The sequence below is a fragment of the Myotis davidii genome, unplaced genomic scaffold, assembly GCF_000327345.1.
Source record: "Myotis davidii unplaced genomic scaffold, ASM32734v1 scaffold900, whole genome shotgun sequence".
Classification (NCBI taxonomy): domain Eukaryota; kingdom Metazoa; phylum Chordata; class Mammalia; order Chiroptera; family Vespertilionidae; genus Myotis; species Myotis davidii.
Genome location: NW_006295185.1, coordinates 369,050 through 384,276, shown reverse-complemented (window position 1 = coordinate 384,276; position 15,227 = coordinate 369,050). Strand labels below are relative to the sequence as shown.

The 15,227-nt window shown below is 38.0% G+C and overlaps 1 protein-coding gene across 9 annotated transcripts in view; it reads right to left on the bottom strand.

Annotated features, from left to right (window-relative positions):
- The window catches only part of SLC25A14 (solute carrier family 25 (mitochondrial carrier, brain), member 14), a 30,380-nt gene that overhangs the window by 10,726 nt on the left and 4,427 nt on the right, over nt 1–15,227 (bottom strand). For 5 of the 9 annotated variants that reach the window (XM_006769871.2, XM_006769873.2, XM_006769874.2 and 2 more), the window contains 5 exons: nt 13,242–13,335; nt 11,929–12,076; nt 10,459–10,553; nt 8,054–8,139; nt 4,329–4,424 (listed from right to left, as the gene is read on the bottom strand). In XM_006769871.2, the coding sequence (XP_006769934.2) occupies nt 4,329–4,424; nt 8,054–8,139; nt 10,459–10,553; nt 11,929–12,076; nt 13,242–13,305 (489 nt within the window). In that variant the 5' untranslated portion in view covers nt 13,306–13,335. Of the gene's footprint in view, nt 1–4,328; nt 4,425–8,053; nt 8,140–10,458; nt 10,554–10,924; nt 10,959–11,928; nt 12,077–13,241; nt 13,336–14,263; nt 14,356–14,653; nt 14,806–15,227 lie in introns of those variants that run through there. The other 4 variants (XM_015567906.1, XM_006769877.2, XM_015567908.1 and 1 more) reach the window with 4 other exon arrangements.

The following is a 15,227-nucleotide window of genomic DNA, read 5'->3' as shown; positions in this document are numbered from 1 at the left end:
CAGATGCTCAAACTTCAGAGGGAATGTAGGGGAGGGTGGGGATAAGGGGGAGAGATCAACCAAAGGACTTGTATGCATGCATATAAGCATAACCAATGGACATAGACACCAGGGGGGTGAGGGCATGAGTGGGGCGATAAGGACACATAGGTAATACCTTAATCAATAAAGAAAAAGAGAGAGAGAGAAAAGTCAGTGGGGAGAGAAGCACTTCCAAGTTTAATTCACAGAATTTTAGGATATGCAGAAAGAACACACTAGGATGCCAGCAAAGGTATGCTGCAGCTAGGGAGAAGGCCAAGGCAAAAGCAATACTTCCTTATAAATCCTCCTGGGATAATACTACCAGAGTTTCACTCAACAGCATATTACAGCTCACATTATAGTGCAGGGCTGCTAGAGCATTAAAAGTCATATTTTGAAGAGTACTGACAAGAAAATACTTATGATATAACCTTAAAGAAGGCAACACATAAAATTACTATTGTACTATTCTAACTTAGGGAAAAAGGTATGTGTACACACCAAATTTTTGTAAAGGATTAGAGGGAAATACACCAAAATATTTTTCTTCATCTGGGATTAGGATAACAGACCAGTTAATTTTTATTTTTATATCTATCTATATTTTAAAAATAACAATGAATGTTTTACTTTTATTTTTTAAATTTATTTATCTTTATTTTGTTGAGGGTATTACAGATGTCCCCATTATCCCTCCACTTTCTTTCTCCATCTGGTTCCCAACCCACCCCAGGCCTTCACCACAAATGTTCTACTTTTATAAGTAAACTAGAGGCCCAGTGCATGAAATTTGGGGGGGGGGGGGCGAGGGGGTGTCCTTCAGCTCAGCCTGTACCCTCTTGCAATCTGGGACCTCTTGGGGGATGTCGGTTTAGGCCCGATCCTAAAACGGCAGTCGGACATCCCTCTCGCAATCCGGGACCACTGGCTCCTAACTGTTTGCCTGCTTGCCTGCCTGCCTGCCTGCCTGCCTGATTGCCCCTTACTGCCTCTGCCTGCTTGCCTGATCACCCCTAACCACTCTGCCTGCCTGCCTGATCGCTCCTAACTACTTGCCTGCCTGCCTGATTGCCCCCAACCTCTTCTGCCTCGGCCACCGCTGCCACAGCTTCATCTGGAAGGTCGTCTGGAATGACATCTGGAAGGTCGTTTGTCTGGTCTAATTAGCATATTATGCTTTTATTATTATAGATTGCGTTTAAATCTCATTGAAAATTGAACATAACATACTGTGGGGACAACTGCTTTCTGGAAGACCCATTATATTATTCAATCATCTCTAAATTTCCTAACTTGCTCTAGCTGGTTTTGCTCAGTGGAAAGAGCGTCAGCCTGCAGACTGAAGGGTCCCAGGTTCAATTCTGGTCAAGGGTACATGCTTGGGTTGCAGGCTCGGTCCCCAGTTGGGGGCATGCAGGAGGCAGCTGATAGGTGATTCTCATCATTGGTGTTTCTCTCTCTCTCTCTCTCCCTCTTCTTTCCTCTCTAAAACCAATAAAAATATATATTTTTTAAAATTCCTAACTCAATGCATACAATGGAAGTAATATAGCTGTGCTGTCACCATGTTTTATTCTTCTGATCAGGCTGACTGGCCCAACAATGCCTTCCTCTCTGACCCGTCCATCTGCTCAACTCTGTTAGAAGATGACCTTTACAGAAGACTACTTTGGTGAAGACTAAGGCCCCAAACTGGAGTCCATGGGCTGAATTCAGACATGTTTTGTTTCACCAAACAGTGTTTCTAGAAGGCTGAATAAACTGTCAACATATAAAAAACCAGGACACTTCACATAGAAATGCAGATTTGCAGCTTCTCTTGCAAATCCAGAAAACTTGGCAACACTGAATTCACATCACACATGGCAACAATGAGTGAGGCAGGTGCTCTCCAGTTACCAAAGTCCCCACCACTCTATTGTCTTCCCAAAGCTCACATTAGTGCCAGTTACGCTTTATTGTTGTATTCATGCGGTGATTTCTCCCAATGAAGTAGGGAAGAAAGTGAAATGTTTCCAGTATCCATATTGTAATCAAAGCAGGGAAATAAAGCATAAACAAAGAGGACCATGTGTTTGAAGAAAAATGCAGACGTATTTCTCTTTGAAATGAAAAAATAATTCTGTATTTAATATGCAAATAACATGTCCGTGTCAAAAGAATACATAACACAATGTACATGCCTGTATGATGTAAGTAGCCTGGATCATAAAAGTAGCTATGTTCAGTTCCTCAAAAAATTAAACATAGAATTCCCATACAATCCAGCAATCCCACTTTTGGGTACATACACAAAAGAACTGAAGTCACGGTCTTCACTCACCCATGTCCATAGCACTATTATTCATAAGAGCCAAGGTATAGAAACAACCTAAATGTCTATTAACAGATGAGCAGATAAATATACACAATAGACTATTACTCAGCCTTAAAAAGGAAATAAATCCTGATACATGTGACAACATGAATAAACCTGGAGGGGCACTATGCTAAGTGAAATGTGCCAGTCACAAAATGACAAAAGTATGATTCCACTTATATAGGGTATCCAGTATAGTCAAATTCATATAGACATAAGGTATAAGGTTGTGAGGAAGGGGAGAATGGGGAATTGCTTAATGGGTACAGAGTTCCAGTTTTGCAAGATGAAAAGAATTCTGGAGACTGGTTGCAGAAAAATGTAAATGTACTCTACACAACTGAAGTTGAAATCATTAAGATGGTAAATATTGTTATGTGTATTTTACCACAACTAAAAGTTTTAATTAAAAATTAAGTAGCTATGTTCCCCTGACCAAATCTTCAATTCTATTTATTGCTGTCTTTTCTTTAGCCTTACTTTGTAAAAAAAATTCTAGCTAATTCCATTTTCTGGTTTTAAATTGAACTAATCAAGAAATGGCACCCTGCTATTATTAAAAAGCAAATCTCAAAGATCATTAATAGATACCAAGACCATTAGGTGAAAGGCTATTAGATAATAGGATACATGCATGATGCTAGAATATAACCCTACAGACTACTTGCTAATTGCCAATGGTGAAACAACTTATCTTTTACGATGGTGAGATCTAGTAGACATCATCTTACCAAGTAATCAAACTTGACATCACTAACTATGGAATAACTCAACATCATCTGTCTGTTAGTATGTTGCATATGAAATAGTCTTATTCATGAACTTCTCTTACCAAAAACATTTAACATGAATCTAATCAAGGCAACAGACTTAACTTCCAGTTTACAGAAAGTACAGAGGAAATATGAGGAATCATTTTATAAGAAAGCTAGCCTGGACTCATCAATATAGGAAATTTGAATATGGTCTGGATGTTAGGTATTAGGGACTTACTGTTAATATTCTTAGGTGTGATAAGGGTATTATTATTATGTAGGAGAATGTCCGTATTCTTAAGAGATATATAATGAAGTATTTAGGGGAATGCCATGATGTCTGCAATTTCCTTTCAAATAGCTTAGCAAAAAGAAAAAGGGTATATATACATACATAAATAGATAAAGCAAATATGGCCAAACTTTAACAGTCATTTAATTCAGGTATATAGGTATTCATTGTTCTATTCTTTCCACTTTTCTGTATGTTTGAAATTTTTTTAAAAAGAAGTTGGGGGAAATTATAAAGGAAGAAAAACAGCGAAGTTCTCTTTTTTAAGAGTCTATTAATAGAATTTCCCATTCTACTCTCTGCATATTCTACTAGTAGTCTTAATACTAAGTGGTTAAAATAGGATAAATCATTATATGCAAACAACAAAAAAAGAAGTATGGATAGAAGACTGAAAGATAATAAGACAAAATGTTAAAAGTGATTATCTCTAGCTAGTGGGACTTGATGGATTTTTTCTCACTTATATATTTTCTCAATATTTTACAGTACATCTTTTACCTTTAAAAAGCTTTAAAAAGGTTGTTTTAGGCAACAACTTTAGAACGTAAGCATTACAGAGGTATCATAGACATTGCTGTGTCAGTACAAAACTGGCAAAAATAGATATTGAAGAACTAATTCACTGTGAATTTGAACAAATCAAAATGCTATCTCAAATAATGTAATATCTTCTCTCACATACATAACCTCCAAACATTAAGTAGAAATAAAGACAACTGATAATTTCTGGTCCTTTCATAGGTGATAAGGAGCTTCTTACCTTATTTTTTAGGTTAACAAGAATCTTGCACAGTATAAGATGACAGTTCACAATTGTATGGCTTTATATATAAAAAAGTATTCTTTGAAAATTCTAGAAACTGAGTATACAACAATATCAGGAAATTGTACTCACCCTCCACAGACCCTTGGTACCTTCTTGCTGGTATATATCAATGAAGCTGCCAATCATGCTGCCTTGAAACAAGCTTCCCTGAGCCTGCATTCGAATCTAAAATAAGAAAAGGTGAACATTTTGTTTTGACTGGAAGAACAAAATGAGATATTTCACTCATTTAACATTTAAGAAAATAGTTTTTGGGGATTAAAGAAAAATCAGGCCTAGCCAGCATGGCTCAGTGATTGAGCATCAACCTACAAACCAGGAGGTCACAGTTCAATTCCCAGTCAAGGCACATGCCTGGTTGCGGTTAGATCCCCAGTGTGGGGCATGCAGGAGGCAGCCTATCAATGATTCTCTCTCATCATTGTTGTTTCTATTTCTCTCTTCCTTTCCCTTCCTCTCTGAAATCAATAAAAAATTTTAAAAAATTAAAATGAACCTGCTATTATTATGAAGTTAATGACTTAAACTATATATAGAAAGTATCTATAATAATAAGAGCATAATATGCTAATTAGACCAGACATCCTTCTGGACGACCTTCCGGATGAAGCCGGGGCTGCAAGGGAAGCCCAGGTCCTGGGTGCCTGCCAGCAGCCAGAGGGAAGCCTGGGTCCCAGGTGCCAGAGGGAAGCCGGTGCCGGCAGCCAAGGGAAGGAAGGCCTGCTCTTGCACGAATTTCATGCATCGGGCTTCTAGTATCTTATAAAGATGATTTAATCAGCCTCACATTCCTCATACGTAGGTCTATCATTTCTGGAGTTGAAAAAAAACTTGAGGAAAAGAACGAACAAGTACTCAGTGTAGGTAGAAAACAATTCATTTAAAATTTAAGTAATTTAGTGAAAAATTAAAACAGTCAACATGTCCAAAAACCACAAAGGATTGGCTGCATAAATCTATGGTGCATCCATTCATTTAATGGAATACTGTGCAGCCATAAAATTATGTTGGAGAATATTTGACATTGAAAAAATGTCAACAAGTAATCGCTAAATAGAAAAAAAACAGGCTGCAGAGCAGTGTGTATGCTATATAATTTTTATTAAAAGTATGTTAACTTAAAATAAGCCATATGCACAACAAAGAGAGTGGATGAACATACACACGCAAATGTTGACCATGGCTTAAGTCTGAGAGATGAGGCTATCCATGAGCATTTTTCCCCCTTTTTGCTTTTTCTGCATTCCACTTTTTTTCTACATTTAACATGCACTGCTTATGTAATTATAAAAAGCAAAAATGTTTCAATGTAATTTTATGCTACAAGACATTAAACTGAATTTTATTTGTAAAAAAGCATAATACTATATTCTGCAAAGAAAAATCAGCCTGCTATTATTATGAGAAGAGCACAAGAAAGGAGATAGAGCACTCTGCACACACAGAATCACAGGAGGTGCCCTAGCCAGTTTGTTTCAGTGGACAGAGCATCAGCCCATAGACCAGTGGTTCTCAACCTTCCTAATGCCGCGACCGTTTAATACAGTTCATGTTGTGGTGACTCCCAACCATAAAATTATTTTCGTTGCTACTTCATAACTGTTATTTTGCTACTGTTATGAATCATAATGTAAATATCTGATATGCAGGATGTATTTTCCTTGTTACAAATTGAACATAATTAAAGCATAGTGATTAATCACAAAAACAATATGTAATTATATATGTGTTTTCTGATGGTCTTAGACGACCCCTGTGAAAGGGTCGTTCGGCCCCCAAAGGGGTCGCGATCCACAGGTTGAGAACCACTGCCATAGACTGACCTGTCCCAGTTGGATTCAGATCAAGGGCATGTACCTTCGTTGCAGGCTCAATCCCGGCCCTGGTCAGGGAGCGTGTGGGAGGCAACCAATCAATGTGTCTCTCTCACATTGATGTTTCCCTCACTGTGTCTCTCCCCCTCACTCTCTCTAAAAATCAATGGAAAAATATCCTCGGATGAGGATTAACAACACACAAAAAAAGAATCACAGGAGTCATCACTAAATACTAGTGGCCCAAATGTAGCCCTGATTTTCATGAAGCAAAACTCTAGGTTTCCATAAATATCGTGTAATAGCAACATGTCTCTATATAGAAAATCAACTGCTACTACTAAGAGTTGAAATAAAAACCTTAACCAAATTATATCAGAATAGAAATCACCACAAAGACAAGCTGAAACCACAAATACCATATGATAAGTACAAGATTTCTTTAAGGAGATGATTCCTGAGCAGGTCTCGGACTAAGGTGGAGCAACAAGCAGGGCACTTCCCTCAGGCACAAAATGTAGGAGGAAAACACAAAAAACTTCAGTAATCCAGATAAATAACATCTTAATGAAACATTTTTTTAAAAAATCAAAATTAATGCACAAAAACCAACAATGAACCAAATATCAAAATTGCAACTAAAATAGGATCCAACACAGTGGGATTAAGGTGAGGCAAGGAAGATAAATTGTACAAAATATTGATATTCTATTCACCATTAATTTTTTGCATTCATCTTAATTTCTGAAAAATATTGCATAAAAACATTATCTCTTGATTACTGAGTTTTTTGGTACCTCCTTACATGTTGCAACCAAAGAGATTGCCTTACTTGTCTCGTCCTAGTCCTGGCCCTGTTCCTAAGAAGTCTTGAAGGATAAATTCATAAGGAAAGGGCGGGGTAAGCAACTGAGGCAGAAACAGAACTATATGCACAAAGGCAAAGAAGCAACACATAGTAAATCAGAGAAAGAGCTGCCCAAGGATAAAAGGATTGAACAGCCCAACTGTGATTATAAATCTTATATTGTTACCATCACAGTCTAAGTTTGTGACCTGGGATTCTCTCACGCTTTTTATCATATATTTAGTGTTTTTAATTAACCTGATTATTCTGATTCATTATACATTTAAATAAGTTAAATAGAAAATGCCTTTTAATGAGATAAAATAAGGTAAAGATTTATATTAAAATAAATGTTTCATTCTGTGTTTTGATAAAATCTGAAAGCAATCCATATTTTGAAAACTCAGCACCACTAACCTATATTGTTCTGTTTCTGAATTCAGAATATCCCAATGCAAGCCAAAATATGCATACCATTTTAAAGCCAAATCTCACTCTTAATAGAAATATGGATAAGACAGGAAAAGACAGAAGCATTGTAGACTGAAGGTACCTCAATTAGGTACTCAAAGAGGCTTTTCCAAAAACTACATTTCGATTTATTCCTTTGTTCGGTTCGACAGGTTACACCACAGGTCAATATACCATACTAAGCTCTAGAAGGGGTAGTAAGGGATATGCCTTTCTTTTGTAAAGTGGGGAAAGGACTATTATATATACAAGTTCTCCCTCAGATCACTTTTAGAAAAGAGTACAAATGGAAGTAGGGATCTTGAAATTGATTTCCTTAAAATTGCTAGCCCTTGGAAAGAACCTATAAAAGGTTTCAATATTCTAGTTTGAAGACCAATCGATTAATGCATACCTTAACAAATTGACTACTATTTATTGAGCATCTGCTATGAACAAGTACAATGACAGGCAGTTTATATATATTATCTATAATCCTTAACAACCTTATGTGATTAAGTACTGAATTATCTTCATTTTACAAATGAGAAAACTGAGGCTTAAAACAATTAAGTGATTTACCCAAAGTTTTACAGCTGACAAGTGAGAGTGGGGAATCTGACTCAAAACTCATGCTCTTTTCACATCACACTGCACATCCAATGCTACCAGACCTCTCTTACCTTTAGTACATCGGTGGGATTGGCTATAGTGGAAGATATCACTCCTGACACTACCCCACAGATCATATTAATTAGAAGAGTTTCATCTGTAAAAAGGAGGGGGGAGAAAGAAAGAAAGAACGAAATGTCTGCTTGTATTAGGTACCAGTTTCTAAGAACAGAGTACTGAGCTATCAAAGGAAGAGAAAACTAGTCAGAGAAATGACTGCAGAAATGAACCACAAAGTTTATGAAAATGAACACATATTTCTAGATCTCAAATCAGTACTGAAACGTATAAAACTGTAATACATAAATCATTTTTAAAAAAACTATTTCTAAAGGACACTGGAACATGTTCTATTATTATATGTAACTGCTAATTACACACACAAATTCAAATGTGGTATTTTACCTTTCAATCATTTCAAACATCTAAAGAAAAGTATTTTTAAGTCTTTTTCTGGAAAATCATCAACTCAAAAAACTCAGGACTGAATGTTACGAGATAAATGATACTCACTTATTATATGGAATATAATGAACAAAATAAACTGACGAACAAAATCGGTCCAGAGTCATGGATGCATGGAACAGAATGACAGATCTCAGTGTGGAGGGGGGTGGAGGGGATGGGAAGAGATTAACCAAAGAATACATCCACATATACATAAACCAGGGACACAGACAATAGTATGAGGAAGGCCTGGGGTGGAGGGGGGCAAAGGGTGGGGAAATAGGGGATATCTGTAATACTGTCAACAATAAAAAGTTTTTTAAAAGATAAAATCTTTACCCTTGCCAGTTTGACTCAGTGGATAGAGCGTCTGCCTGTGGACCGAAGGGTCCCGGGTTCGATTCCGGTCAAAGGCATGTACCTCGGTTGCAGGCTCCCCCCTGGCCTGGGCCTGGTCAGGGTGCATGCAGGAGGCAACCAATCGATGTGTTTCTCTCACATCAATATTTCTCTCTGTATTTCCCTCTCTCTTCTACTCTCTCTAAAAAATCAATGGAAAAATATCCTCAGGTGAAGATTTAAAAAAAAGATAAAATTTTTGTCTAATAGAAAAAAAATTGTCGAAATATTAATTGTGATTGGCCTTAATATCTATTAGCCTCAATATCTACTAGCCTCTATTTATTTACAGGAGATTTCTATAATCAAATGTGAAAAACTGGTCATTTGGAAGTAAATCCCCTCAGCTACCAAAAACAAAACAAAACAGAAAACCCACAGAGCCCCTGGCCAGATGGCTCAGTGGGCTGGAGCATTATCCCATTCATCAAAAGGTTGCGGGTTTAATTCCTGGGCAGGGCATATACCTAGGCTGCATGTTCAATCCCCGGTCAGGGCGCATGCAGGGGGCAACCTATTGATATTTCTCTCTCACATAGATGTTTCTTTCTCTCTCCCTCTAAAATCAATAAAAACAGCCCTAGCTGATTTGGCTCAGTGGATAGAGCTTTAGCCTGCAGACTGAAGGGTCCCAGGTTTGAGTCCAGTCAAGGGCACATGCCCAGCTTGCAGGCTCAAACCCCAGTAGAGGGCATGCAGGAGGCAGCCGATCAATGATTGTCATCATTGATGTTTCTCTTCTCCCTCTCCCTTCCTCTCTGAAATCAATAAAAAATATAAGTTTAAAAGATAAATAAATCAATAAAACCAATAAAAACATATCCTCAGATAAGGATTTAAAAAAACACACACAGAGCATATTTTTTCTGAAGTTAAAATGCAATCTTCACCATGCCTCTTCACCATGAAGAACCCACAAATAGAAACTAGGTAAACCCAAGTGAACAATCTGTGAAAGGAAATTACTTTAGGAAGAGAACCCTTCAGGATCCTCAGAGAAGAAGCTCCAGAATAAGTTGATTTAGTAAAGTGATTCAAAGGCCATTGCTAACCAAAAGGTCCTCCAGCTGTCTCCAACCATGCAACAGTTCCAGGCCTGTGGCAAAATAACCATTTAGTACAGCACCAGGCTGGAAATGTTGCAGCAGCAAATACAAGGCCATATAATAATGCTGACTGTGGATAAGGTGGCCCTAGGTACATCAGTATCTAGAATAACCTAAAATTACTCCACCTAACAAACGTTTGTCAAACTCAGCAGCTAGAGAAGTCCTTATAGTGGGAGTCCTCTTGTTGCAGCATTAATTTTCTGGACAAGCTTATTCCATGTTCCCTGTGATGGCCAGAAGCCTTCTTTTCCCTTTGACAGGAAAAAGAACAAACTTGAAGAGCAGATCCCTCTAACACATTATCACCTCTACAAGGATTAATCCCAAATCAGTACAAGCTCACTTTGTCCTTGCAATGACTGTTACCCATTCTCACCCAAAATGAACACTTTCTCACGAAGCGTGATTTCAATAATCCCCTTGAGTATTACCCCCAAAGAAAATGAGGAGTCTATACTGACCTTCTAAACGTTCTACAAATAATCTCTTCAAGCTTTGATAAATGCCAATTTTAATGGTGCCATATGATGCCTGTCTTAGTAAAGCAGGAGCAATTCTGCCCAAAAAAAGGGGGAAAAGTCAATTATATTCAACATGTCCTTGCAAATTATACATGTCTAGACAGATTACTCATTTCCATTAGCTATTTCATTCTACCCAACAGCAAAATATATTTTCAAGCACCCATGGAATATTCACCAAGAGAGAGCATTTTAGGGTACTAAAATAAACCTCAACAAACTTTTAAAAATTGAAATCATATAGGTTATGTTCTCTGGCCATAATGGAATTAAACTAGAAATCAAGAAGGAAAATCCTTCAACATTTGGAAATTAAACAGCATACTTCTAAACAATCCATGGATCATAGGAAGTCTCAAAGGAAATTTTAAAAATACATAGAACTGAATGAAAATGAAAAATTCACCCTTTAAAATACGTGCAATGCAGCCAAAGCAGTGCTGAAAGAGAAATTTATAACACAAAACACTTAGATTAGGAAAGATAAAAAGCCTCAAATCAATCATCTAAATTCCTTCCTCAAGAAACTAGAAAAAGAGCAAAATAAATCCAAAGCAAGCAGAAGGAAGGCAATAATAAAGAGCATAAGTTAATAAAATTGAAACAGGAAAATTGAGAAAATCAATGAAACAAAAAGTCAGCTCAAGAAGTCAAAATATTAGCAAATTGAATCCAGCATTGTACGAAAAGTATACACCATTACCTGCATCATAGGTACAGTCTTAAAAATCAACCTTACTTCCTAACAGTTGCAGATACATCTTTCATCCTTTCAAGAAGGAGGTACCAAGGCCAAGAATTCACCCTATTTAAGTTATAAACTGGTGACATTCTCACTCTTGTGTCCTTTGAGATCCTTCCAAATTACAAAACTATATTTTAGTAGTTATAAATAGAAAGACAGCAGAAGCTCAGCCAGTTAGGGAAAAAATGATGGATGAATATGCATATTTCTGACTTTATTTGCTTGCTATCAGAAAAATATAATCTTGTGATTATCCATGCTGATGAAAGAATATGGATGTATTACTTGATTTTCCCCCAAGAAAATTCTTTGAAATTCAGCCTAACATAGATTAATAATAAAATTGATGTCTATTCTGTGAACAATAAACTGGTAGCCTAGATGCAGGAGTAGCCTAGGAAACTGGCAGCAGATAACAAATTGGACAATAAACCACAAAGATATGGCTAATCAAAAGTTGACCCCTAATAGCTGCACACACTTATAAATGAACACAAAATCCAAAGCTCAAGGCTTTAAGCAAGTGAAATATAAATTGACACATCAATATTCAATTACAAGTTGAAATGGTGAATATGAACAGCATAAACTATCAGACAGCTAAAATACGTGACATCTTTAAAAACTATTTCTATTCATGATGGAAGGTAAGAATCCAGTTTTACCCTGAATACAAAGCCAATACACCTTCTTCTTTATAGATTCGGAACAAGGCATGAAACATTCCTCGGTATTTTATCTCTTTGAAGCGGGCATCAATGCTTTGGCCTTGAACCTGCAGTCGAGTTTTGGTTAGGTCCACAGGAAAAGTTCCTATAAAGAACACACTCATTTATACGTTTTTTCAAGGAATCACAGTTAACTGTTGGCTGAATGTGTGCAAATGACATTTTTTCCCTTTATTTTATTACTAGAGGCCCAGTGCATGACATTCGTGCACTGGGGGGGTAGGGTCCCTCAGCCCGGCCTGTGCCCTTTCGCAGTTTGGGAGCCCTCAAGGGATGTCCGACTGAAGGTTTAGGCCTGCTCCCCACCTAAGCAGGCAGTCGGACATCCTTAGCACTGCCGTGGTTGTGGAAGAGGCTCCCACCACCACACTGCACTCACCAGCCATCAGCTTGACTTCTGGCTGAGTGGCACTCCCCCTGTGGGAGCGCACTGACCACCAGGGGGCAGCTCCTGCATCGTGCGTCTGCCACCTGGTCAGTGCGCATCATAGTGACCTGTTTTTCCTCCGTTTGGTCGATTTGCGTATTACCCTTTTATTATATAGGATTTTTTCCCCAATCGCCATTTATTCCCCATATACCCTCTTTCACCTCCACCAATCTTCCTCCCTGCCATGAAGTCACCACACAATTGGCCAATGATATTTTTTTAAAACATAAGACAAATTTTTCTTATAACACATAGAAGAACACTCGAATACCACTGTCTTAAGTCATGTCTTGTAAGTGGTAAAGTGAAATGCACTGTATTCTATCTGGTCAACAGGATTTTACCCATAGTATAATTGAAATTGTAATATAATAAAGTGCTTTTAAGATTGTCCTTATATATAGTAAAGGCAAAATAATTTAAATGTTTTAATTTCATGTGTTACATACAATCTGGCATTTATCTCTGTCTCTTCCTTCTGCCCACTTCAAGTCTCCCCACTTCTCCCTCTTAAAATCTTCCTAAATTTTAACAAAGAAGATATGTACTGTGGTATGTATAAATTGATGTTAGTTTTACAAACTAACAAATTGATAATAAATTTTAATTAGCTAATGTGGAAAAAAAAAAGCTTTCTAAGTTTGACTTAACTTCACTTTCCATACCATTAATAGTACTTTCCCAGAAAATGTTAATTGATGGCTTTGAGACAATAGTTTTTAAAACAAACAGGACCTTTCTTTTTTCTCTTTCTCTAGCATTCACCAAAAGTTGCCATTTATATCATAAGAAGCAGATTTTTCAGTTTTCACATTCTTACCAAATTCCGCAACAATAGAGGCAAGGCCGCCATATACAAAGGGTTTCCAATTCAGACCAGACATCTCATGGCTTCCAGTGTCACTTTTCTGATGCTAAAAATAAACATAAATCAGAACAAGGCACAAGAGTAAGGAATATCTATCAGTGTCTGATCACATAACACACATCAACAAATTTGGCAAATAAAACAGACATAGAGGAACAACCCTACCAAATGGAATGACAAAAAAATGGGAGATCCCATTTTATGTGGTAGATGATCATGAATGTGTTTACTGCCACATAGGGGCAGGGGTGAGAATCACTCAAAGATCAACCTGTGCCCTTCATTCTAATTTAATTTTATCCCCATCCCCACCCAAAGAAGTTCCAGACCATCCAGCACACACAACTTAGACATTCAACTAGACAATTACTAGTGAAGGAACCTGGAGTTCAAATTATATAGGCCAAGGCATCTCATAAAAGCAGTTCATGCTATTCAGTCACATTTATTTGTGTGCAAAACACAGCTGACACCACTACCCTCACATATACTTAGCCCTCTCATCTTACCACTAAACTTTATGATTTTAGTTCATGTATCTCATTCTAGCTATCCACAACCCCCCCCCCGCCCCGCCCCACTAGGTCCAGGCTGAGTTAAACACCTTTTCACCTTCCTTCTGGTTCCCAAAGGAATGACAGAAATATCGTATCTTTCTTCTCTGTGACATTTAACATCCAGTGAATCTTCTTTTCCCTGGCCTTTTAAAGCATGTGCATACAAATGTTGTTTTTCTTTGAGTTCAGGTTCTTTAACAAGGTATTCTACTCTTCATCTCCTTTTCTTCCTTTCTCATCCCACCCCCAGTAGACTTGTCATCTTCAATCATTTCAAGTTTTTTTCCCTGCCACTCTCAGCTCTCTCTCTTGAATTCTTTCCTTATAGTTCTGCCCTCTAGATCAGTGATTTTCAAATTTTAATGTGCACCAAAATCATCTAGAAGGTGGATTAAAAAATAGATTGTTGGGCCTCACCCTCAGGGTTTCTGATTGGTGGTCTGGGTCTGGACTATTTGCAAGTTTCCAAATAATGCTGATGCTAAAAAAAGACACAGCCAAATAATACTGATGCTTCCACACGTTAAGAATTACTACTCTTGCCGAAACCGGTTTGGCTCAGTGGATAGAGCGTCGGCCTGCAGACTGAAAGGTCCCAGGTTCGATTCCGGTCAAGGGCATGTACCTTGGTTGCGGGCATATCCCCAGTGGGGAGTGTGCAGCAGACAGCTGGTCGATGTTTCTCTCTCATCGATGTTTCTGACTCTCTATCTATCTCCTTTCCTCTCTGTAAAAAAACTCAATAAAAAAAAAAAAGAACTACTACTCTTGGCATCACCTACTAAATCCTAGTCCAGCTGAAATTACCTCTTTTCTTAAGTTGAGCTCTCGGATTTCTTTAAATATTCCTTTTTCAGCGCTTCACAGATGTATATTATTGAATTTCAAAAGCAACTTCAAGTAGTTTATAGTCAGGAATGAAGACTCTGAAATCAGACTGCCTAGGTTCAAGTCCTGACAACAACACATACTAGTTCTGTGATCTTGGGCAAGTTATTTAACCACTCTATTTCTGGGTTTTCCTGAACTATAAAATGGGGATAATAATAAATACTATATTATAGGGTTGTTGTGAAAATCCTATGTAATAAAGTGGCAATATGCAAATTGGCCATCCCTCCAACACACAAGATGGCCGCCCCTCCCATGTGGACAAAAGATGGCCTGCAGGGGAGGGCAGCTGGGGGTGACCAGGCCTGCAGGGGAGGGCAGTTGGGACAATCAGGCCAGCAGGGGAGGGAAATTAGGGGTGACCAGGCTGGCAAGGGAGGGAAGTTAGGGGTGACTGGTCCAGCAGGGAAGGGCAGTTAGGGGCAATCGGGCTGGCAGGGGAGCAGTCAGGCATCTATCAGGCTGGCAGAGGAGTGGTTAGGGGCAATCA